This window comes from Cyphellophora attinorum (assembly GCF_001299255.1).
Source record: "Cyphellophora attinorum strain CBS 131958 chromosome Unknown Contig13, whole genome shotgun sequence".
Taxonomy (NCBI): Eukaryota; Fungi; Ascomycota; class Eurotiomycetes; order Chaetothyriales; family Cyphellophoraceae; genus Cyphellophora; species Cyphellophora attinorum.
Genome location: NW_017253241.1, coordinates 602,366 through 626,108, shown reverse-complemented (window position 1 = coordinate 626,108; position 23,743 = coordinate 602,366). Strand labels below are relative to the sequence as shown.

The 23,743-nt window shown below is 53.5% G+C and overlaps 9 protein-coding genes across 9 annotated transcripts; 6 read left to right on the top strand and 3 right to left on the bottom strand.

The window, feature by feature from the left end:
• Window positions 1–306: 306 nt before the first annotated feature.
• On the bottom strand, window positions 307–1,245 carry AB675_11482 (putative oxido; the record flags this gene model as incomplete). Its single annotated transcript, XM_018140333.1, has 2 exons — window positions 307–1,072; window positions 1,232–1,245. 2 exons carry the CDS (start codon window positions 1,243–1,245, stop codon window positions 307–309), a joined length of 780 nt encoding a protein of 259 aa, XP_017999906.1.
• A 409-nt stretch (window positions 1,246–1,654) lies between these two features.
• AB675_11481 (Autophagy-related protein 22-1) lies at window positions 1,655–3,385 on the bottom strand (the record flags this gene model as incomplete). The annotated part of the gene is made up of 1 exon (XM_018140332.1): window positions 1,655–3,385. The coding sequence occupies one exon, from the start codon at window positions 3,383–3,385 to the stop codon at window positions 1,655–1,657; it is 1,731 nt and encodes a 576-aa protein (XP_018000142.1).
• Window positions 3,386–4,680: 1,295 nt separating this feature from the next.
• AB675_11480 (Mediator of RNA polymerase II transcription subunit 14) lies at window positions 4,681–7,980 on the top strand (the record flags this gene model as incomplete). The annotated part of the gene is made up of 1 exon (XM_018140331.1): window positions 4,681–7,980. One exon carries the CDS (start codon window positions 4,681–4,683, stop codon window positions 7,978–7,980), a length of 3,300 nt encoding a protein of 1,099 aa, XP_017999998.1.
• A 566-nt stretch (window positions 7,981–8,546) lies between these two features.
• On the top strand, window positions 8,547–12,574 carry AB675_11479 (Sorting nexin-41; the record flags this gene model as incomplete). The annotated part of the gene is made up of 7 exons (XM_018140329.1): window positions 8,547–8,941; window positions 8,997–9,834; window positions 10,117–10,173; window positions 10,415–10,634; window positions 10,682–11,205; window positions 11,254–12,426; window positions 12,479–12,574. The coding sequence occupies 7 exons, from the start codon at window positions 8,547–8,549 to the stop codon at window positions 12,572–12,574; spliced, it is 3,303 nt and encodes a 1,100-aa protein (XP_018000030.1).
• Window positions 12,575–13,593: 1,019 nt separating this feature from the next.
• On the top strand, window positions 13,594–14,772 carry AB675_11478 (uncharacterized protein; the record flags this gene model as incomplete). Its single annotated transcript, XM_018140328.1, has 1 exon — window positions 13,594–14,772. One exon carries the CDS (start codon window positions 13,594–13,596, stop codon window positions 14,770–14,772), a length of 1,179 nt encoding a protein of 392 aa, XP_018000169.1.
• An 86-nt stretch (window positions 14,773–14,858) lies between these two features.
• Window positions 14,859–17,966, top strand: AB675_11477 (putative ubiquitin carboxyl-terminal hydrolase 12; the record flags this gene model as incomplete). The annotated part of the gene is made up of 1 exon (XM_018140327.1): window positions 14,859–17,966. The coding sequence occupies one exon, from the start codon at window positions 14,859–14,861 to the stop codon at window positions 17,964–17,966; it is 3,108 nt and encodes a 1,035-aa protein (XP_018000080.1).
• Window positions 17,967–18,609: 643 nt separating this feature from the next.
• On the top strand, window positions 18,610–19,362 carry AB675_11476 (54S ribosomal protein L12, mitochondrial; the record flags this gene model as incomplete). The annotated part of the gene is made up of 3 exons (XM_018140326.1): window positions 18,610–18,771; window positions 18,909–19,131; window positions 19,265–19,362. 3 exons carry the CDS (start codon window positions 18,610–18,612, stop codon window positions 19,360–19,362), a joined length of 483 nt encoding a protein of 160 aa, XP_017999841.1.
• Window positions 19,363–19,856: 494 nt separating this feature from the next.
• Window positions 19,857–21,506, top strand: AB675_11475 (uncharacterized protein; the record flags this gene model as incomplete). Its single annotated transcript, XM_018140325.1, has 1 exon — window positions 19,857–21,506. One exon carries the CDS (start codon window positions 19,857–19,859, stop codon window positions 21,504–21,506), a length of 1,650 nt encoding a protein of 549 aa, XP_017999840.1.
• A 323-nt stretch (window positions 21,507–21,829) lies between these two features.
• AB675_11474 (uncharacterized protein) lies at window positions 21,830–23,296 on the bottom strand (the record flags this gene model as incomplete). Its single annotated transcript, XM_018140324.1, has 1 exon — window positions 21,830–23,296. One exon carries the CDS (start codon window positions 23,294–23,296, stop codon window positions 21,830–21,832), a length of 1,467 nt encoding a protein of 488 aa, XP_017999988.1.
• Window positions 23,297–23,743: the final 447 nt, after the last annotated feature.

Below are 23,743 nucleotides of genomic sequence, written 5' to 3'. Positions count from 1 at the left end.
ACTTGAATTAGCGAGACCACAGATGCATCTTCCCGAAACGCCAGTGAATGAGTGACAGAGTCGCGAAAACCGATGGTACACGTGATATGGCAACTTGATAGAAATGGTAAAGGGCATGTGTGCAGATGCAGCGCTCTGGGCGAAAGATTTTTGAGGCAGCGATTTTGGGGACAAGAGCTGACCGGTTGACAAGATTTTCAGATAGTCCTTTACTGGTGCCATGTAGCTGGACTTTTGGGGCTGATTTACTCAAGCACACATTCGGAGGGGCCGCATGCAACTCACTGTCATTATCATAGATATATTCTACTCCGGAAACTTCACGCCAGACAGTTCCTCACAAGCCTTCAAGTACGCATCCTGCGTCTTCTCACTCAACGCCGCAGAATTTGGCCTCGTCTCCTTCTTCAGCCTGAAATGCCTGCCACTGACTTTCACCGCATTCTCATCACTAGTCGCCAACCACACCTGAGTCTCAATACCTTCCCTCAGATCCCCAGGAGCACCACTTCCACCCATTTTCGTCGGCTGCCACAACGGGTCGACGCTGTTCGAATACGGCCTGGCCCACCTTCTTGCCACCGCGTTCGCCAGTATGACATTCTGCAGCTTCGTGTCGTTGTACGCTTGGAATCCGTTCCACCGTTGATTCTTCCACGTTAGCTTGTCGAGCGCCATGTTGTCCTTGCCGCTGCGATGCAGCCCGCTGCTGATATAGATCAGGCGGTCCGGCTTCTCCATCAGACACGTCAGAATATAGGGCGCGAGGCTGTTCACCGCGAACGTGGCGGCATACCCTTCTGGCGTCCACGTCGGAGCTGACGAGGAATATCCCATGCCAGCATTATGGATGACACTGTCGAACCGACCGAGCTTGTTTGCTTCGGCGGCCATCTTCTTCACCTCTGCCACACTCGAGAGATCGGCGACTAGACATGTCTCCGCTTCCGGGACTGCTTCCATTGCTTCCTTTGCGCGTTGCTCATTGCGGGCATGGACCACCACCTGATGTCCTTGCTTGACGAGGCTCTGGGCCGCGAGTTTGCCAAGGCCGTCTGCAGAGCCTGTAACGCTTCGTTCTATGTTAGCTTGGATCGGGACGTGCGTGGGAAGTGAAGGACTAGGTTGGATAGAAGGACGGAATGGAAGTGCGAGACAAAGGCATCAGAAACAAGTCTGAGACCTTCAGTCTCTACTTCGTTCCCGATCCAAGTTGGGAAAGAACACTCACAGAATGCGGGCCATTGTGCCGAAGAGACACTGTCCAGGTCGTAGATGTCGATCAGAGCACTCTGAAGAACCTGTTTCGTCAATTGACCTGTTTCTACATGAGTGGCATATATATCAAAGGTTGTCGTACGCATATGCATTTGTACTCGGCATCAAGAGACATGGATGTTAACTCCGCGCCACCACTGATGTCATCACCGCGCAATACTCAAGCACACAGACAGCCAGAGCCGTTGCTTCACTCGCTGACGAAATTCAAGCATACCACAGCGCACGAAATAGAGTGTATATGGAAGTTGCAGGGGCAAAGACGTGACTCACATCGTAGGATGGGAAGGGAAGTGGTCCCGCGGAACTTGCAAGTATGTCAGCGCCGAGCCTGGGGTCGCGCCTTGGTGTCGATTAAAATGGCATTTCAATTAGTTTACCGCTGCTCGTCCTCATCGTCCAACAAACGGATTGTCCGCTCTTCTGGATCTCCGTCCTTCGCCTTCCCCTCAAGCTCTGCAGCTAAGAGTGCAGCTTCAGCTTTGCCCCGATCAACGTCAACCAGCAGCATGAGTGGCAACGGCAGTGCAATCAGCCACGCCAGGAACACGAACGCAGGTCGTATCGAGCCATACCGGTCTGTAATCGCGCCAACAATCGCTGGTCCAAAGACGGAGCTTCCCTTGTCGGTGATAGCGTAGAGAGCATAGAAGGCAGCTTCAAATCCAGGCGGGATCAGCTCGCCGAAGAATGACCTGCAATAGCTTGACAGTCCTCCAAGCACAAGTCCGTAGATCGCCCCCAATGGATACATCTCCCACGGCTGCTGAAGACCGATGACGCCCCATCGCTTGACAGCGGGTATGAAGCCAAGCATGCCATACAGCGGAATCAGCTCAAACAAGCAGACACATGCTACGATCGTCTGGCTGGCTTTGAGATTCAGAGCTCTTGAGACGTAACTCCACGAGAACGCGCCGATGATGCCTGCTAATGTGCCAATCACGTTAATCAGCGCCAGGGAAGCTGCGGACATGCCCAGAGAGGTCTTAGCGAACAGTACAGCAGTGCCGCTAACAGTTGCAATTCCATCCGAAAGTAGGAACCATGCACCGAGGAAAATGACAAGGTCTTTGAGTCTCCGAGCACGTCCAATTGTCTTGAAGAGCGACTTCCATGCGTACGTGACGTAGCTTATCCAGGCATTACGACCCATAAATTCGGCTGGTAGTGGTGGCCCCGGTCGTGGCCGCAGCCAAAGAGCAGGCGGGACGGAGAAGCAGAACCACCACAAGCCAGCAACAAACAGTACCAGGCGCAGTGAGAAAGTGCTTGAACCCAATGCAACCACGATGACGATGCCTGAGGCTTGTACGAGGAGTCCAGCAATATATCCTATTCCAATGCCATAGGAAGAGAACTGTGTAGACAGCCTGAGTTCCGGAGAGACAGCAGCTGGAATGGTCTTTGGAGTTTGTGTGGCATCGGGTCGGTCTGCAGGTAGTAGAGGTGTCGTAGCGTCAGCAGAGGTTGATGCGTTTCCATTCGCATGCCCGTTTGACACGTCGTCCAGTCCATCGGAACCCTTCACCAGGGAAGGATGATGTCGAACTAGTAGGGGTAAGAAAGAGTTCAAGAGAACGAACGACGCCCCAAAACAAGTGTTACCGATAATGGCGAGAAGCGCGCCGAACATGTAGACCTTAGGCACAGCAAAGATGAAGAGCATCATTGAAAGCCCGCCTGCAAATGCGAACGCTAGAAGGAAGGTTTTGCGGAACCGACCGTGGTCTGCTGCACCTGACATGGAGATGATGAGGAGCGCCTGGACCAGAACAGAGAGCGAGAACGTATACATAGCGAAAGACGCGGTGTTGACCTCAACGCCCAGTATGTTTACCACGCACGCGGGTAACTCTTTGTGTTTGCTGCTCATTGAGATTTCGTCTGACTTCCAGGACGCTGTGCAGGGTGTGGTCCGGTCTGACAGTAGCACACCATTCTCTCTTGCGAGCTGTTCTAGTGTGATGGGCAGGAACGATGCCATGCAGACGATCGGGAAGGTCTCTGCGGCCCAGCCATAGCTGTACCATCCCCACAGTTCTTTCTGGCTTGCTGGTCGGCGGTCTTCGCCTTCGTAAGTGGGAGAGTCTCCAGACTCTGCCATATTTGAGGCTGTGAGGTTCACGGAGGATCGTTCATGGTTGGCGAGGCCTCTGGAAGTGCCGACTGCAGGACTGATATGTGACCGAGTGGCAGAGCGCTTCGAGGAAGGGAAGTCATCATGGTCAGCCGGATGCGCCGACATACCCACCAGTGACTTCGCGCCCGGCGCGTGCTATTTCTAGAATAGCATAGCACCGGATATCTTTTCCAAGGTCACCCGCCACTTGCCAGGGTTCGGAACAATCCCCGGATCGGCGAAGAGCTCGAGGGAGAGGCTACTCAGGACAGAGAATAATGATAATACACTACTTCACTGCGAGACTCCAGAAGAAGCCGTCGTTGTGCGTCGCTGCTCTGTATGAAAGTCCTTGGGCACAATGAAGCTTATCCGTGACTGCCCAGATCGTGTCACTTCAACCTACTGACTGTCACTCCTCGACTGTGCCGTGCCTGGGCATTCGGTATTACAAATCTATAACTTGAAACCAGTGCCTGATGGTGTGCGCAAACTGGAGCCCAATCTGGGGTCTCTTGCACGTTAGTAGGGTTGAGTGAGCCACGAATGCATCGCAGTCGTTACTCTGTTCCTCATGCCCTGCGTTTCTTGTTCGCTAAGCGCGCTAGTCGAAGGTTGCGGTCATGCTCTGCAAACTGATGTCGTTTGTGATGCGCAAGCTTGCCAGCGCCCTACCTGGACGTGTGCTGGGAGGTAAATAAGAGGACGAAATTGAGTTGACAGCCACATGCAGTGAAGAACGATCCAAAATGCGTGTTTGCAGGCTAGTCCGCAGATGGCATAGCGCAATCGGTTCCGAGCGTGCAAATGAGAATGACGCCCGGCGGCTCTCCAGCGATCGGGCTGCTTCTCATCCTCTCACCAGTAGACCTTGCGCTGCCTTTGTTTCTGCCTCATCACTTTTACACCATTCTCCAAACCCATAGGCCGCCTTCCACTTCAGAGCAGCTCCTTCTGCGCAAAGTCATCTTCCTTCTGTGCCTGTAGCGACTTCAACCCAACTGCGCCAGCCTTTTCCGAAAGCCTCCCTTGCCAGCCTGCCGACCGTATCAGATTCCCACCCGCCCGCACTCCACCCAGAATCCTCCGACGCTCGACAGCTGTTGGCAGAGCGCCGGCTCTTGCTTGAAGGAGACTGAGGGTGACTCTACGATCACGGCATCTGTTGGATGATCTGAAGAAATAGCAAGGCAGCCCAAGTCATCGTTCAGAGCCCGAGGGACCGGCGCGCTCCCCGTTGCTCCCACTGCAATGCCGCGCCCGCTGCGGCAATACTCACGATGAATGGCGAACCTGCTCGCGTTCACGACCAGCTAGTCCCGAATGGCGCTCAGCCATCCAAAGCCCCTTCGCCGGCTGACATAAAGGCGCTAAAAGCCACAGCTGCCGCGACAGCTCCGTCGGTGGAGAGTCCATCTAGCAACAATGTCCAGACAAATGGCAACCATAGCGCCTCAAATGGCTTCCATGCGCCCAAGCGAGACTATCAGGCAGCCCCGGAAGACGCCTTGTACCGTGTTAGCGATGCCCACTATCTTCCTATGGCCACGCTCGTTGGGAGGACAGCCCAGAATTGCTGGAATGATCTCTATCAATTAGTCGACCAACTTTCAGATATCGCCATTCCCGCACAGTCGGCAGATCCTGGTCGACCTCTGTCTTACAGTCTGCAAAGCAACAACCAAACCAAGGCGAATCTCGATAAGAAGGACCGAATTCTGAACTTCGCTAGCGAGCAGAAGGCTGTCTTCATCAAGCTACTCGTCTTGCTTCAGTGGAGCAAGAATGTCCAGGATGTATCAAAGACGATTAGTCTCAATTGGTGGCTTCAGGAGCAGCGAGACGCGTACAGCGCAGCATGCAACCTGCTGTACACTTTCAAGTTTATTGCTACAAGCTGGCAGACACCCAACCCTGATATTCGCACGGCTGGCGAGATACTCAGCTTACAGCGAGCGGCATCCCTCTCAAACCTCGGCTATCATAAGACGAAACGCCTTTCGAAAAGGCGGATGATCTCGACCCTGCATCGGCTCAACAATATCCTGACGGCAAGACTCGCTCTAGAGCCCCTCATTCCGAAGCCGATACGGACCTATAGGATACATGACGGCCGTGTCACCTTTACGGTGCCCAACGAATTCGAAGTCGATCTTTCCATCCTCGAGGAAGATGACGTATCGCCCTATCGAGCCGTGGATTTTCGTTTCCTCATCAAACCGAGTCCGAAGATATCGGTAAACTTGAGGGCGCACGTGGAGAGCCAGATAGACGCCAAGTTGGCTTCTGACGGCCTTGCCGGCTGCTACGAGTTTCTACACCAACTCAGCCTTTCGAACCACCTGTCAGAATTGCACAGACAAGCTCTGGATCTGGCTCGCAATCAATGGGCGGGAAGCTTGCGAGTGGAACTAATCCGTCGCAGTCTGATCATACAGTATTGGGCCGAGCGTCGAGCGTCAAAATCATGGCTTGAAATAGGCATATACAGCTCCGACGGTGGAGCTACTGCACAGGACAATTTACGGTCATCATATCTTGGCTATCGATGGTATCGGGAGGGCAAGCGAATCGACGACTTTACGTTAAATGTAACATCGTCATCAGCATCTCTGGATGTTTTCCTTAATCAGGTGGTTGCGCAACACTGCACCCATATTCTTGACGCCATCTATGATAAGTTGGCGTCAAGCGATCTGTTTCGGACAACAGACTTGTTGCTCGAACAAGAGAGCTCATATGAATCGCCACAGGACTGCTTCTTGCGGATAGGTACAGGCAAAGAAACCAGCATCAGCGTCAGCATTGGCGCAGTGGACGGTATTGCTGTTGTTAGCCCAGCCTCGGAAAGGACGAATCGATTTCAGCTCGATCTGAACCGAAGCAAAAACCTCGTCGAAGAATTCACAACCAAGTTCTCCCATTTCCGTTGCGTTGTGGCAGAGGGCGTTGTGCGCAGCAGCACCTCCGGCAGTCTCTGGCAAGCCTTGCCTGCGTTCCGGCCTAAGCTCTCGGAGAGTCGACGACTGTTTGGCTCGAATGTGTCCCGAACAAACTTCTTCGCTCATCCAACCTGGGCTGGACACTACTTGCTTGCCATAGCATATAGATCAACAGGTGATACATTCTCTGTGATCCAACTGGACTCTGGAGGAGCTTTGTTGGCAGGGGCAAGAGTCGTGCATACCGAACCTCTGTCGTTCGACAGCGCCTCTTCTGCGGAGTACTTTACAGACCTGTTCCAATACGCGTCGAAGGTCGTGGCTCTGGACAAGATCATTCAGAGCGCACAGCAAGAGCAGACGAAGCTGACTGCGCCGCAACTATCGATGTTTGGTTCAGGCCATTCGTCGCCAACATTCTCAGTACAGGTCGGGCTCCCACCGTTAGTGGCAACAGAGGCGCGGACGTTCGTCAAACTTCGATTCCTGGACACAGATCCGTCAACGCAAGAAGCGAGAATCCTGGTGCAGCTCAAATGCTTCGCAGACGCTGGCGTTATGAAAAGATTGAGCGACTCAAGTCCCAGCGCGAGCATCGAATTCAGCCCACAGAATCATCAATTGGCCTTGCACCTATCCCTAACGTTTGACGAGATTAGACTGAGCAATATTACCCAGCAGATTCGACGATTACATGATGTTGTGATGACGGCACAGGCTTTGGAAAGAACACCATTTGTCACAATCACGAATCTTTCATTTGATGCGATGGAGCTGGCATATAAGTTCGACAAGTCCGAGGAATGGTCTCTGAAGCTGCAAGCGCCGACGGATGACAGCGGTGCACGTGTCACGTTCCTGCCATCGGAAACGAACCCATGCACCTGCCTCAACGGCGTTCTGTCTGAAATGCTAAACAACACCAAAACAGCCTTCGTGAGCAGACTACGGGACATGCTCGGCATACTCTCCATAATGAGCCCTTTGTTGACCAAACTTCGTGAACTGCAGAACAGCTCTAGTCAGCACGAAGCAGACGCTTCCGTCAAGCAACCTCGCCTGCATGTTCTGGTACGCCAGCCGACGATGCTAGCGCTCCAGTATTACACTGTCAGTGATGTGAAGCAAGATGCGGCCATCGACGCTGCGTCTGCCTCGAAACTGCTCGCAAGATTCGAGATACTGCCGTTGGAAGGTGCGAAGAGCATGTTCGCTATCCGCCATGCGATCGAGGAGCTCAGCAGCTATCAGAGACCGTCTTATGCGTCGAATGCAGTCCGAGACAAGGTCAAGCAGGGCATATTCCAGAACATCACCGGCTCTCGAGACTGGCTGTGCTATGACACAGCTGCGGGCTTCCTTGCCAGTCAACCGGAGCAGATCCTCGACGCTCTGCACCAAATCATGATCGAGTGCGCCAATTTGCCTGCAGTCGAAGCAGACGGGGCCAAGGATGACGGCGCCAAGGTCATTGACGCTACACAGAGTAGGCAGCAAGGGCCTTCCAACGGCATTGCGCCTAAGAGTGCGCCGCAGAAACCTCAGCAGAACTCCAAAGCGCCTGTAAGCCAGCAGCAGAAGCACAAGCAGCAGCCGCCCATGGCGAAGCGGGGAAGTTTCCACAAAACAGGGAGGTGATCACGTTAGACGATTAAATGAGTCCAGAACCGTTGCCATGTTCGAGTGCAGCATGGACACGGTGCTTCTTTCATTGTATGCATATTTTAGCTCAGATGTTATACCCGACCACGAGGTCACGAGGTACAGATGGTCATGGTCATGGTCGGTCGGGAGCGTGTACGTGGCTGGATGCCGTACACATGTCTGCAAATTTTCTACGAATAAATTAGATACCATTTTCACGTCGCTCTCTATGCATTGTGATCTACCATGAGCACCCAAAATTTGCCCTTCGTAAGTCAAGGCTGCAACTCTTTGGCTCGTATGTAAAATCTGCGAGAGCGCATCCCACGCGTCGCGCGTTCCGCGTACTTTTCGCGACAGATATCGTCATCATTGGCTCTGTCACTGTTACCTGAAGCACGTATTGCAATGCCGGTCAAACGACACGCTAGAGCTCCCAAATAACCATAAGTCCGCTCAAGTGCATGCTCGCCCGTCTGCTAGCACCTCGTTGTCGCCTCCCTTACACGCAGCCCGCAGTGCTCTCCTCGATCCGCCGCACGCTCGCTTCGCATCGCTCCATGGCGACCCTCAAGCGCAAAGCCAACGGCACGCTGCCCAGCTCTCCCGTGGATCCCAAGAAGCAGAAGCAGGGAAGTCTGACTTCCTTCTTCGGCGAGCCGAAGACCGTGTCTACATCTACTGCGACCAAGTCTGGTGCCAATGGTTTATCCAGCGGAGTTGCACCTGCCTCGGGTCCGGTGCCAAAGTTCGACAAGGACAAGTGGGTGGCATCACTGAGCAGCGAGCAAAAGATATTGTTGAAGCTGGAGATCGACACGCTTGATCCGACATGGCTCGCGCAGCTGAAAGATGAGATTACGAGCAGTTCATTTCTAGAGTTGAAGCGATTTCTACAGAAGGAGGTTGACTCGGGCAAGAAGATCTTTCCTCCTTTGGAGGAGGTCTACAGCTGGTATGTACTGCCTATACTGGCGGGCCGCTTTCATCGCTGACGAATACGACCGCAGGTCCCGACACACCCCCTTCCCAACCGTAAAAGCTGTCATAATAGGCCAAGACCCCTACCACAACCACAACCAAGCGCATGGATTATGCTTCTCCGTGCGCCCTCCGACCGTCGCGCCGCCATCGCTGGCTAATATCTTCGGCGCACTCGAGAAGGATATCCCTGGGTTCAAGCGCCCACCTAATAAGGGAGGCTTGTTGACTCCGTGGGCCGACCAGGGCGTTTTGCTACTCAACACGGTCCTCACAGTTCGCGCGCACGAGGCGAATAGCCATCAGAAGAAGGGGTGGGAGAAGTTCACGCAGAAGGTGATTGATGTCGTCGCGAAGAGGAGGGACGGTGTCGTGTTTCTGGCCTGGGGAAAGCCGGCGCAAGAAAGAGTGGTAGGCGTGAACGGGACGAAGCACTTGGTGTTGAAGGGAATACATCCGAGTCCGTTGGCGGCGCGCGCGGGGGATTTCAAGGAGTGTGGACATTTCAGGAAGTGTAATGAGTGGTTGAGGGGCCGGTATGGGTTTGATGGGGAGGTTGATTGGCGGCTGGATGGGGCGAGCTCGAAGGATATCAAGGAGCCGAAGGTCGAAGGCCCTGTGGAAGTGGCAGGTGAGCCAGAAGGCGGATCGAAGGACAACGAGCCGGCTCCCAAGGTGGCAGAGATGAATGGAGGACAGGCGGCGGATGAGTTCGATGATGATCTTGATGCGATAGAAGCGATTGAGACGCTTGCGAAGAGTAGTCAGCTGGACGGGGAGGAGAGCTCGCGCACGGCCAAGGAGGACTCGACTGGAACTCGTTGGGTTGATAAGCCTGCGAAGAGCTCAGTGCACAGTAGTCAGGCCGTAGCAACGGCAGACTCACGTTGTTGTCAGGTAGACAGCAAACGCGCTAAGCGCCTTCATGTCGACGTCTTGAATTGGCCTCTTCACCGTGACACCATGACTGTAGGTTAGTAAAGATGACATGGTCATTGCCAGCCATGAAGATCGGCTTTCACCAGGCAGCTTCAAGTGTATGTGTCCTGTGTCTGCTTCACCCTCACGAACCCAATGAACGCTTGCAAGGGCGTTGTCTGAAGACAGGAAGTGTTCAAAAGAAGAAGAAGCTGCTGACTGCAATGATAGGATGTGAATGGCAACTATGAAGATGAGGTAGTAGAGACAGCAGAAGGAGAAGAAGAGGTAAGTAAGCCCGACTCATAATTTGCCTTATTGCCTGTTTCTCAGCGGCAGCAGTGCGTCCTGCGGCTGGTGCTACAGGGGTGCGGCTGGTGCTTGTTGGGCTTGTGACCAATCACTCATGACCACTGTCTCTCCACCATGACATACTGTCGACCCCAATCGGAGCAACTCGAACTTGAACTGCATTGCGTTGCCTACATCTCCTCGACGGAAGCGCAATACTGACGCTGCCACCTAACAGCTCACTGTTCAGCCGGTCGACGTAGAGAATCCGTGGAAGGACGCCGATCTATCGTCTATCTCCAGCCATTCCTCGTCCAGTTGCCTGGTCGCAACTCACAGCCGTACGGTCGTGCAGACTGGCCGCAACATGTGGCAGGACGAGGAAGACAACAACCCCTATGGCTCCTTCAACCCTTCTGATCCTACTGCGGGCAACAACTCTGCTTTAGCTACTCCTTGTAAGTCCGCGCCGACGTACAGTTCAACACTGCTAACTCCGGTGTAGACTCTGAGAACCCTACATCTCCCCCCGCCTTCAAAGCCGACCAACAACCTGAGTTCCTCTCAAGACCTACCGACCTCAGCGACGATGATGAGGCCGAGTACAATAAGCAACAGCAGTCGGGTCAGCTGCCCAAGAAAGGTGGTTACGATGGCAGAATCCAGCAGATCCTCTACGAGAACCCAGAACTGGAGATCCTCATCCTCGATGCTGGCAAGAGTCCACATGGCGGCTACATCGAGTATCGCATTCGCACAGGAGATATCGAGGTCACACGTCGCTATTCAGAGTTTGCGTCATTGCGAAGTGCGCTAGTCAGCCTACACCCAACCATCATCGTCCCGCCCATCCCGGAGAAGCACACCATGGCCGACTACGCCGCAAAACCTACCAAAGCCAAAGAAGACGCGAGCATCATCGACCAGAGAAAGCGCATGCTTGCTGTCTTCCTCAACCGATGTCGCAGAATAACAGCAGTCCTAGATGACAAAGTGTTCTGGAGATTTCTCGATCCCAATTCGAGCTGGGTAAGGACAATCAATCTCACAGTGGAAAGCCATACTGACGATACGCAGAACGAAGTCATCAACTCTCCACCGGTCTCAGACGTGCCTAAGAATCGCCTACAAGCTCCGCCGCTCGACCCATCTCATCCAACCCCAGCTCATGCATGGCTACCTATTCCAGCTACTTCCGCCAAGCTCAAGACATCAGGCACCTCGAGTAGTGGCACTCCGGTCTCCCCACCTGGCTCTTCCGCATACCCATCGACCGCAGCTCATACTACGGCTGGTCCACAGGTGTTTGGCCGCTTTCCGCCTAACCCAGAGAACCTGAGCGAGTTCGAGCTAGACCCCTACTTCCTAAACTTCGAAGCTGCCACCAAGGAAACGGAAGTTCTCATGTCCGGCAGCATCGACAAGACCAACCGTCGGATGATTGAGCATCTCTCCAAGTACGCTGCAGAACATGAGAAGTTGGGTGCCCGTTTCAATGCATTCGCTCTATCAGAATCTAATCAGACTGTGGCGGCAGCACTCGAGAAAGTTGGTCAGGCCATCGACACAACCTATCTCGCCTCCGAGGAGCTTGCCATGAACCTGGGGGCTAATTTTGCTGAGCCCATGCGTGAGGGTACACAATTTGCGGGAGCGGTGTCGAAGAATTTAAGCTATCGTACGCAAAAGCGAGTACAATTAGAGATGACGAAGGATGAGCTCGAGAAGAACCGCAACATGCTGGAATCATTGGAGCGAAGTGAAGCCGAAGCCAAGCGTATCGATGCATACCTCACACAGAGCACCACACTCGGCGGTCCACCTCGACGGTCCACATCAACTGCCTCCAACAAGAACTCACCACCCCAGCGACGAGATGGCTCGGAGGAGACCGAATCGGTCGACTCTGACTTTCCACCTACACACGGCGCTGCTGGCACGTCTCCACCACCGTCTGCCGATCAAGGTCAGCCGGATGGCATGTCATCGTCACAGCACCGAAAGACACAGAGTGGCAACTTCATCACTAACAAAGTCTTTGGCGGATTCCGGCATGCAATCAATGGCTTTGCAGACGTTGATCCGGAGCGTAGTCGACGTGATCAGATCGGAAAGACTCGCGAGAAGCTAGGCCAGCTCGAGCAAGCTTTGCAGGTTTCGGAGAAGGATACGACAGATGCTTCGCAAGCCGTGATGAAAGACCTTAAGCGCTTTCAGGGTGAGAAGGAAGAGGATATTCAGCGATACATGGTTTGTTTTGCCTCTGCATTCTGGTCGCCCTTTGCTAACGGACGTCTCGCAGATTGCATTTGCACGCGATCAGATTGCTTGGGCTAAGAAGTCTCGAGAAGCTTGGAGTGAGGCCAAGGAGGAGATCGACAAGATCGTTCCTCGTTGATCATCTGATCAGATGTGACCACGACTACTACCAACCTCATCAGGCCTGGAGTGACTGAGGTCTGTTTTGGCCGTTGATCCAGGATCGTTGCAGGAATCACCATTGACCACGTTCAGCTTCCAACCTCTTCAAGGCTGTTGGACTGCCAGAGGAGAAATTGGTCTGTTGTTGATTATCCCAGTCTGCAGAGCTACGAGCCTGCCGTTGCTGATCCTGCACACGGGGCGAAGGCCTCCTTAACGTGTACCGCAAGGCGATTACTATCGGCCGCGGCGTGATGCTGCCAATACCTCGGCATACCATGTACTTAATGAAGGAGCGCATAAGACTCACATGTTTCCATGGCATACCTTGCGTATGTGGGACTCGAACTCCTTGCAGATCTGGCCTTGCAGCAATTACGGCTGTCAGTGGTCCTCCGCTCGCTTGCCCGATCTCGACTCAGATCCGACGGCTGCTGCCATATCTCTCATGTCCATAAGGCTGAATTCGTTGCTATTGATCCCATACTTCTCATTCAGCAGCACTTTGTTTGCCTCTGAGCTGAAGTGACCCTTATGAGTGAGTCTTCACTGCCCCTGGTGACAGATCGATAGTGGGGCAAGGCCTGACGTAGGTTGCTTTTAGCGTCTTTTCCGGGCGCAGGAAAAACTTGAGCCGCAAAGGACCGGCAACTCCAACCTGCACAAACCACAACCGGCCCACGCTACTGCTGTGAAAGTACTCTCAAACTAGTCAACACCACGATCCTTCCGGTTCTTTCCAGATTCTGCCTTGTCAGATGGTGGCAGCCGGCCCTCTCTGCTCTCACGCGCCGGCTCAGCACCAGCTGTCCTTTGTTGTGGTGGTCTAGGAGGGTTCAGAGCATGACAAGTTCAAACACAAGAAAGCAAACACCGCCGCTACAACCTACACACAGAGATGATTTAACTCGCCTTCGCTCTTCATCACCAGCTATAAAGCGTCCTGCCTCTGACATGGGGGCACAGGACCGTGAAGAGCATAACAAGGATGTCGACATGGCAGATGCGTCTTCTCCACCCCAAGTTGTCATCACTTCCGAGACCGAATCCACTGCAGATCTGAAGAAGCAAGACACAGGCAAGACACATGGCGATCGCAACACTCCAGTGCCTCATGCTAGTCACCCGGGTGCTGTCCAGCAAAATGCGCCCTCAGAAGACGCTGGCACTGCGGTCTCATCATCGTTGACATTACTGCAAACTCCTGCATCTCCATCGGCAACCTCGTCTACTATATCTATTGGTATTCCACCGACCTGCACAGATTTACCGATGTACGATGACCAAGTCCAGCAAATCGAGGACCTCGCCGACAAGTACAAGATCGTCGACGGCCAGAAAGGTTTCTTGGTTTCGGCTAAGTGGTGGACCAGAGTACAGGCGCGAAGTTTACATCCTCCCGCCAGCGCCGACAAAGATGCGACGGAGGGTGAGGTCGGTCCTATAGACAATGCCGGTATTGCTATGGTAACAGATGACTCGGGCAAGCTTCTCGATCATGCTGGCGAGAAGTTCGTCGTGCTACGACCAGGCTTGAGATACGGCGAGGACTACATCATCGTACCGACTGAAGGCTGGGATCTGCTGCTGTCGTGGTATGGCCTTGCCAAGGATTCGCCCATCATTACACGATATGCATATGACATGACCGGCCCAGACGATGTCCTTCCCTCTGTCGATTATGAGGTCGATCCACCCATCTTCACCGTCCTCAAGGTTCTCGCCGATCATACACCACAGACGCAGAGAGAATCCGCAGATCCACCGCCGAGGATGGTAGCGAGTAAGTTCATGCTTGCGAACGAGTGGCTTAAGAAAGCGAAGGAATTGGTCCACATCGATATCAACACCAAGGTCCGCGTCTGGAGGATACTAGGTGGACTCAAAAGTAACGCCGCATCGGGCCTACCGTCTCCGGCGGCGTCGAGGAGTGCATCGCCGGCGCCAGGCACCGAGATGGTGGCCACCGTACCAGACCGAATGATTTTGGATGTCAACGCATTCGTTGCGCTATCGAAGGGTGAACACCGTGACGACCTCAACCTGGAGGACAACACCGCCAACGAAAAATACAATGGCAGTTCCAAGCTAGGCATGTACGCTGGCCGCAGCGACCTGATCGCCTTGGAGGAGCAGAAGAAAACTGGGAAATGGGCGTCTGATAACAGCGATTAGCTCTGCCTAAGAACGCAAGAGACAAGTCCAAGGGCATCACACCAAATAATCCTGCACCAAGTGGTCGCTCGAGTCCATCGCCAGGAATGACAACTCGAGGCCGCACGAGGAGAGAAGGTCGACCAAAAGGCCTCGTAGGTCTCACCAACCTTGGCAATACTTGTTATATGAACTCGGGGCTTCAAAGCATTCGAGCCGTGCAAGAGTTGACTCAATACTTTCTTGGCAATTCATGGAAGGAAGAGGTCAACCATGACAACCCTCTCGGCCACAATGGTCAAGTCGCCAAAGCCTACTTCAACCTCATCAAGGGCATCTATAACGAACCAGGATCTGCCTACACTCCACGAGAGTTCAAGAATACTGTCGGTCGCTTCAATGCAAGCTTCTCCGGTTATGGGCAACAAGATTCGCAAGAGTTCCTGCTATTCCTACTTAATGGTCTCGCCGAAGATCTCAACAGAATCGTCAAGAAGCCTTACATTGAGCGACCGGATTCAACAGATGAGATGGTCACGGACGCACAAGCTCTGCAAGAGTTTGCGGACCGCAATTGGGCCGACTACAAAGCTCGTAATGACTCAGTAATTACTGATCTGTTCGCTGGCATGTACAAGTCAACATTGACATGTCCGGTATGCGACAAGGTCAGCATCATATTCGATCCCTTCGTTAACTTGACGTTACAACTGCCGATCGAGACCACTTGGCAGAAGAACTGTTACTTCGTGCCGGTCCATGGCCGCCCCAAAGTCATTGATGTCGAAGTCGACAAAGTCACAGCCGTCTCAGGTTTGAAAGAATTTGTCTCGAAGAGAGTCGGGGCCGATCCCCAGCGTCTAGTCATGGCCGAGGCGTACAAATATAAGTACTACAAAATCTTCGACAACCCAATCTCTATTGCAGAAGCTGGGATCAATCTCGGTTCTGATATCGTTGGTTTCTACGAATTGGAGGATGTCCCTACGAATTACAATCCCAACAAGAAGCAGATTTACAGTACATTCTCAGCCAACACCGAAACTGAGGAAGTCGCTGATCCGGCAAGTCCGAAAGCGGATAAACTGATGGTCCCAGTCTTCCATCGAACATTTAAGAATCGGCCGTCACAAGGGGGACGTCTCTCACCGCGAGAATTCTTCGGATACGCGAGCTACATCGTCATCGATCGAGAGACGAATAAGTCCCACGATGCCATACTTCGCAAACTCATCGGCAAAGTAGCTGGCATGACGACTCGGGATCTCCTGGAGGTGGCCGAACAGACTGACAGCTCCGACGCTGTTATGGTTAGTGATCAGAGCACAAGTTCAGTCGCGCCCTCCACAGACGACGGTTTTGTTGATGTCTCTATGCGAGGAGAATCGGTCGCACCTACTGCTGACTCCAACATCTCGCTTGAAGGCATCGTCAACGGCAGCGATCCTATTCCAGACTACCTCCGGCGAATGTTCAGTATCGGCGTAAAGTACACCGGCGAGGGTAGTCCGACCGGTTGGAACAACATCAATGAGCAAGATGAGGTGGTCGACATCAAGACTCGCGTGCCCGCCGAGTCGCGTAGTCCTTCACCATCCAGTACAGGGTCCGCGGAATCCAACGCTGACGAGTCAACGGCTGAGAGCGAGGCAAGCATAGATCACGTTGAAGACGCTAGTCCTGATCCATTGAGACCTACTGATGATGAAGATGTCGCACCAATGTTCAATAACTTCAAGGGAGCGAATCGCGACAAGCACAACAGGAAGGCACAGCGCGTGTATGGCAAGAAGAATAAGCGAAGAAATGGGAACAGTCGCGAAAACAGTCGATGGAACAAATCAAAGCCACCGCGGCCACCGGTGCAGCAGCCTATGCCTGCGACCGAGGAAGAACGTGAAATGCTTATCCGGCCAGGAGAAGCTATTGTTTGCGACTGGGATTTCGACACGCAGGACGGTCTCTTCGGTGCCAAAAAGTACGACGACACGGATTCAAGAGGCACATGCACTTGGGATGTCGCGGAGGTTGTCGAAGATGCTGCCTTGGTGAAGAAGCGAAGTGTGCGCGATCGGCGAAAGAGAGAAGGTGTCACGCTGGAGGATTGCTTAAACGAATTCGACAAGGCCGAGATTCTTTCCGAACAGAACTCATGGTATTGTCCTCGCTGCAAGGAACACCGCAGAGCGGAGAAGAAATTCGAACTGTGGAAGATTCCCGACGTCCTCATCATGCACCTGAAGCGGTTCAGCTCTGGGCGCAATCTGCGAGACAAGCTTGAGTTGAATGTCGAGTATCCCGTGGAAGGTCTGGACATGACCAAGTATGTCCTCGACGCTGAAGGAAAGGTCATGATCTACGACTTGATAGCGGTCGACAACCACTACGGCGGACTCGGTGGCGGCCACTACACAGCATATGCCAAGAACTTTGCTAACAACGAGTGGTACGAGTTCAACGACGGCCATGTCTCCAAGCGCTCTACAGAGCACGTCGTCGCCTCAAGCGCCTACTTCCTCATCTATCGTCGTCGCGGCGACTACCCTTTAGGCGGACCGAAGCTAGAAGAGATCTTGGATGTGGACGAAGAGCACGACTCTGATGGATCATCACATTCTCAGGACAAGACTGCGGGAAATGGTCGGCGCCTCGGCGGTTCCTCCCACCAGCAAGCTGGGTCGTCGGGGCTTGGAGGAGTCGGAGCAGTTCACCATTCGGGAGGTGGTGGGCTGGAGGACGGAAGTCACGATCCATTAGTCGACACGGACACTCAGATGATGAGGATCGGGGGCGATGATGAGGAGCCTATTCCAAGTATCGATACCAGCTATGGTCCACAGCTCAGCGATCAGCCTCTTTGGAGCTTCGAAAACCTCGATAGCACCAGCCACGATCTTGGTAACATCTCCGACGGGTCAGATGACAGCATCAGGGCTCAAGGCGGAGGCGATGCTGACAGCTCACCGAGGCCCAGCAGCCCGGCCGAGATGATGGATGTCCCGCTGTACTCGGGAGGTATTCAAGACGAAGATTACCACGACGAGGACGGCGATACGCGGATGAGGATGATGAGGGAAAGCGCGCCACCACCGAGCTACGACGTCGCTGTCACCGACCTTCAAGGTGATGGAGATGACGATGAGGAGGAATTGCCAGTTGCGGAACTGCACAGTGATGCTGCTGGAAATATGCATTTCGAGAACGCGCCGCACTAGAAGTTCGTTGATGAAGGTCCGTCGCTGCGGAAAGGGAAGAAAAAGGGGACGAAAGCACGTCGTAACAATCGGGCATGGGAGGTGGGAGAGATCATCAAGACACTTTGGTGACTTGGGCACAGCTTTCTTTGGCTGCGATGCCATCTTTGCATCTGACACGGCGTACGAAGCGATAGGAGCATATCTTTAGAGGGCAAGATGGTGCCTGCGCACGGACTCAAAGAAGCGATCTAAGATAGGCCGATTACGGCCTTGCAGACTATCAGAAATAGTCTGAGCGAATATGAATAATTCGTTCTTGTCCTGATCCCTTCATGCTGTTCCGTCTGACTTGCCTGTAGACTGACATGAGTGCTGAAGTCTCCTAGGTGCGCAACGGAAAAAATATCCGGTCTCGGCTAGCCTACTCCATTTGACCAAAATGCACTTTCCGAGCTCGAATGCATCACGAACTTTTGAACCTCGTGAAGCAGCAGCAGCAGCAACAGCCCAGCAGTCAACTGCCGCCTTCTCTTCTACACTCGTTTCAGAACCGGAAGTCGCGATGGCGACCTCGACGTCCGCTAGGATGCTGTCCCGAAGCTGCACACGCCTGTCCACCGGCAGCCATTCGAAACGTTCCCTTTCATCACAGTGCCTTCGCATGTCGCACTCCTCATTACAGCAGAGAAGAACACCGACTGGTCGACGGTGGCAGAGCACAGATGCCGCCGCAGCGCAAGTCAGCCCGAAGATTGCTGGGATAGTGGATCAGATCAGCACGTTGACGTTACTGGAAACGGCGGATCTGGTTAGCAGTTTGAAGGTGCGTTTCCTGCGAGTGATACTTCTCGAGGTCCTGCCTGAGGAGACGGTCTATATGTGTACTGCGTCGCAATACTGGAGTGCTCGCCGAACTCAACAGAATAGTGTACTCAATGCTGACACGTTTTCCGGATGCAGGCACGCCTCAACATCCCAGACATATCCTTCGCACCCCCCGCAGCAGCAGGAGGCGGCGCGCCCGGTGCCGCTGCCGCCGCACCGGTAGAGGAGGAAGAGGCAGCCGCACCCGCAGCCGCAGAAAAGAGTTTGTTCAATGTCAAGCTGGTGAGCTTTGACGCGGGCGCAAAGGCGAAGGTGATCAAGGAGGTGAAAGCGCTGTTGGGGCTGAGTTTGGTTGAGAGTAAGAAATTTGTTGAGGTGAGTACCTACTACCTTACGCTGTCGTTGGGGGAAGATGTGGATTGGTGACGGGGGAGGGGAAGGGAGCTGGTGGTGGTGGTGATGATGGACGTGTGCTAATGTTGAAACGACAGCTGCGCCGAAGATACTGAAGGAAGGAGCGGTAAAGGATGAGGCGGAGAAGATCAAGGCGACGATGGAGGGGTTGGGTGCGAAGGTTGAGGTTGACTAAAGCTGCCAATTGATTGCGAGAGGGTTGGGGAGATGGTTTGGGGCCGGGTATGCAACTGCTTCGACTGCAGTGTACAGACCGGGACGGTTGGTTAATCTTTGAGAATTCGAAAGGATTCGTGGGCACTATCGACATCGAGACGGCCATGCATAAGAGGTGTACAGTAAAGCGATCGAAAAGTGTACAATCACGGTTACCGAGCCAGAGCTTCTACATTCAGAAAATCAACACGACATTTGCAGCCAGCCAGTCCTTCCATGACTGGCACAAACACTTCTATGCCCAGGTTGGAACACAGACCTTCTTCGAAAACTGACCCATGATTACAGTCACCACAACTAGAAGTCAAAGACGCGCTTCCCTCTGCGCCTGACAGAAGGAACAGTCTCAGCCACTGACGACATTCAATCCTCGATTTCAACTCGTCCTACTCATCGAACACGAAAGACCAACGATCTCCCAACTTGACCGAACCGTCCACAATTCCGCTCAGCATGCTCAAAGATGGCCCCCTCAATACCCTCCTCATCCGACTCGGCATCCTCGTCCTCCGCCTCATCGCCCCATCTAGCATCATCTACACACTCTTTCGCCTCTCGCACCTCCTCAACTTCGCTTCTTACGATACTTACAAGAACAACAACACCTTCGGGCCCCCATATGTATTACTGCCCGACATCTACCTCGCCCTTGAAGCAGCCTTCTACCTCCTCTTCGCCCTACCGCGGAGCTACATCCTCAACCGCGCCGCGCCAGCGCCTTCGCCGCTGAAGACAGCGCAGGAGCGTAGGGAGGTGCTGGAACGAACGTGGGATGCGACGCCGGAGCCAAGGCGGTATCTGGAGGGGTATTTCTGCGGTCTGTCAGTGAAGGTGTTGCGAAGTGAGGATGTGAGGGACTGGTTGCGGTGGCGGCTTTGGGGTGTCTTTTCGAAGAGGAAAGAGGCTGGTCATGGCGACGATGGCGGTGATGATGGTGGGGGTGATGTCGTCGTTGACGAGGATGAGGTCAACGACTATCTGAGTTACACGGAGGAGGTCCTGGGCCATCGGTTTCGAGAAGGAAGATCGGGTCGTTCGTTCATGGCGGTGACGCATGAGCCGGTGGTATTCGTGCATCGGCCGCTGCTGTGGTATGTTCTCTTTATCGGCTCTGCGGATACTCTTGCATGTGTGATGCTGTGGATGTACGGGTTTCGCTTCTACCGGCCTTCGAGGTGGACCTTCTTCAAGAGCTTTCCACTGCGGCCAGTCGTGCTACTATCGAGCAACAGCGCGCCGTCGGAGACATTCACATACTGGATGCTGCCACACACATCGAAGGATCCGAAGCACCAACCGGTCATGTTCGTGCATGGTGTTGGGGTGGGTTTGCACTTCTACTTGCCTTTTCTCCGGGCGCTGCTGCCGCACTGTCGCGCTCATGGCATAGGCATCATCTGTCTTGAGGTCAATCAGGTTTGCAGCCGCATCACCAATGCCTTGCCTGCACCTTTGCAAATTGTGGCCGAAATCAATCAGATCCTCGAATATCACGGATGGCAGCACCGGAGACCAGTCTTACTCACGCACAGTTATGGCTCTGTCATAGCGTCACACCTGCTTTACGATATCGGGAGTCGAGAAAAGTTCGGGCCACTGATCTTTGCAGACCCAGTGTGCTTCAGCTTCCACCCGCCGGACGTAGCATTTAATTTTCTGCGCAGGAAGCCGAAGAGCGCCAGCGAGTGGCAGTTGTGGTATTTCGCGAGCATGGACCCGGATGTGGGGAGATGTATGACGAGGCGTTTTCGATGGCAGGAGAGCAGTCTGTGGAGGCAGGGTGTTGAGGGAAGAGGGAAAAAGTACAGGGAGGCCGGGCGAGTGACTGTGTTGCTGAGTGGGAAGGATATTATTACTGATGTTGAGACCACTGGGGCGTACTTGACGCGAAGCAGGGGAAAGGATGGAGGTAGTGATGGGAAGTGGTATCGCCAGTCGATGGCAGAGCGGATGGATGGAAAGTGGAAGGAGCGAAAGTGGACTGGGAAGGAGGGACTCGAGGTAGTATACTTGCCTGGTCTGAATCATGCGGAGATATTTGAGGAGGAAAGGGAAAGGGCACTGCTTGTCGAGATCGTGAAGACTTACAGCCTTCCTGCTTAAACTGAATCTATGCTTATGTCTCTCGAGCTACATCTGAAGCAGAATGAACGCAAGTGAAAGATAAGATTTCATCCATGCTACCTGCGCGCATGTGCACTTGAAGCAGACAAGGCAGTTACACCTGAGTCGCGCCAAGCAATTTCGCCTGGAACTGGATTTGGGGCAGCACTTGGCGTACTTGAACTTCGTGATAATGTCATTCAACTCAGTCTTGTATCTATCACCTACCTTGCCCCATCGTTCTTTCCTTCTTCCCTTCTCTTATCGACAATGAGGTATACTGTGTATGAGATTATATCAACCGCAGCAGAGAGAGCAGCAACTTACAACAACTCATAACAACAAGAATCCCGTCCAGGCATATCTGCAGAACCCACGTCTGAGGCGCGTTGAATGTCTGACCAGACATTTCCCGCAGACGCGCCGGAGCGCATCGAGCCATATGGCGAGGAAGCTGTCGACGTGTCAGTGCTTGATGTGCTTTCTGGAGGGGTGAAGTATGAATCGCTCTTCCTGTCTGAGCTGGCAGGTGTTCCTGGTGGTGTGGCATCTGTCTGAACCGCGACGGAGACATACCGCTGATGGTCTGGCGAGGCTCTTTGAGGACGTTCGATAATCTCGTCTGGCCAGCTGTCTATTAGGTCGTCGTATGACCGCAGACCTTTCTCGGTCCAGGCCGCGATCATTCGCTTCCCACGATGGCTATAATTCTTGTGGTTGATCTCCTCGTTGAGACGGATTGTGCTGGCCATAGAGGACCTTGAATGCTCACGCTGATGCCATTGGATTGGCAACTTCTCCGGGTCTGCGGCGGTCGCTTGTTGTCTGACCAACTCTTTCCAGTCTGCGATGGCGTCAAAGTCGGCGTTGGCAAGAGTCTGGCGTCCCTCGGCCTCGGCCTCCTCTTGCCGGTGGTTTGGGTATGCATGGTACATTGGAAAGTGTCCGGACATGGATTCGGACGACCTAGCATCTTCCTTGGCCGCTCTTTCTGCGATCTTACTGTACTCGGACTCGGCATCTTGTGCCTTCTGCGTTAGGTCACGCATTGTCTTCAATGCTCTGAAGTTCCGGTCGTCCGTGCTTTCTCCTGGAATAGGATCCACGCGACGGCCTTGCTTGAAGAAGTTGTTCAGGGCCGTCCTTGCTGCCGTCCGCTGAGTCTTTGCTGCGTCGCATTGCTCCACGAGATCTTGGAGAGCCAGCCGCCTCCGGCCTATGTCATCCGGAGTCGGCTTTTCCAGTGCATCTGCCACGTCGCGCATTTGACCGTCTTCGCTCTGCAGAGGCTCGTCCTCGACTTTGAGCGATTCAGGGAGATTCTCTTCAGCAACCATCAGCAAAGCGGCTTTCAGGTCGTCGGCATCTTCCTCTACGTAGAGGTCTAGAAGCTCTGAAAACGCTGCAGCTACCTTGTCGCCGAGTGTCTTCAATGATTCCTTCAGATCGGATTCGACGGCTTGCAGGCACTCCTGAACGATCGATAACATCTCTTTGGCTCGTTCCCATCTTTCGACGACATTTCTCTCTCTTGGTGTCCGGGGTGGCCACAGCCTGAGCATATCCGATGTATGGAACCCTGGACGCCGTTCGATTTTGCTGTTGGGTCTTCTGTTGTATAACCTCCATACATTGTCCTCACGAGTGCGCAACCTTTCCTGTGCTCTGCTGAGGTGGACCTTACGCAACTCCACACCGGCCACCAGGCTAGGAAGCATCGTGATAGCAGATATTGCTACGTTGACCGTCTCGGAGGTGTCAACAAAGGTCTGTACCGCCTTGTCGTCCATGGATTGGATTTCAGTCTCAGAAAATGGCGCCAAGGCCCGGGGCCTATCATCTTCGGTGTTACCTAGGTTTTCTGTTCTCGACCCAGTCAATGATTCCAATTCTGTGGGCCTGATATCGACACTCGCACCAGAGTCTGTCGTGTAAACATCTCTGCACAGTCCGTTCGGTCCGTATAGCTCCCGTTCCATTTCTAACAGACTCATAGTATCTGCCACGGACGACAGCTCAGAGCTTTGCTGGAAACTTACGACTTGCGATGTCTGCAAGCGTCTCCGCACTTGAGCTCTAGTTCCAAACATGCTTATAAGTTGTATATCGAAAATCTGGTTGCTTTGCCGAATGCTCTTTCACTCTTGTGGCGGTTCACACTGAGGTATGCCGCGCGGAACATCAAGTGACTCAATTGCGTAAACGAAATCGATTTGGACCAACAAAGCGCGGAAGCG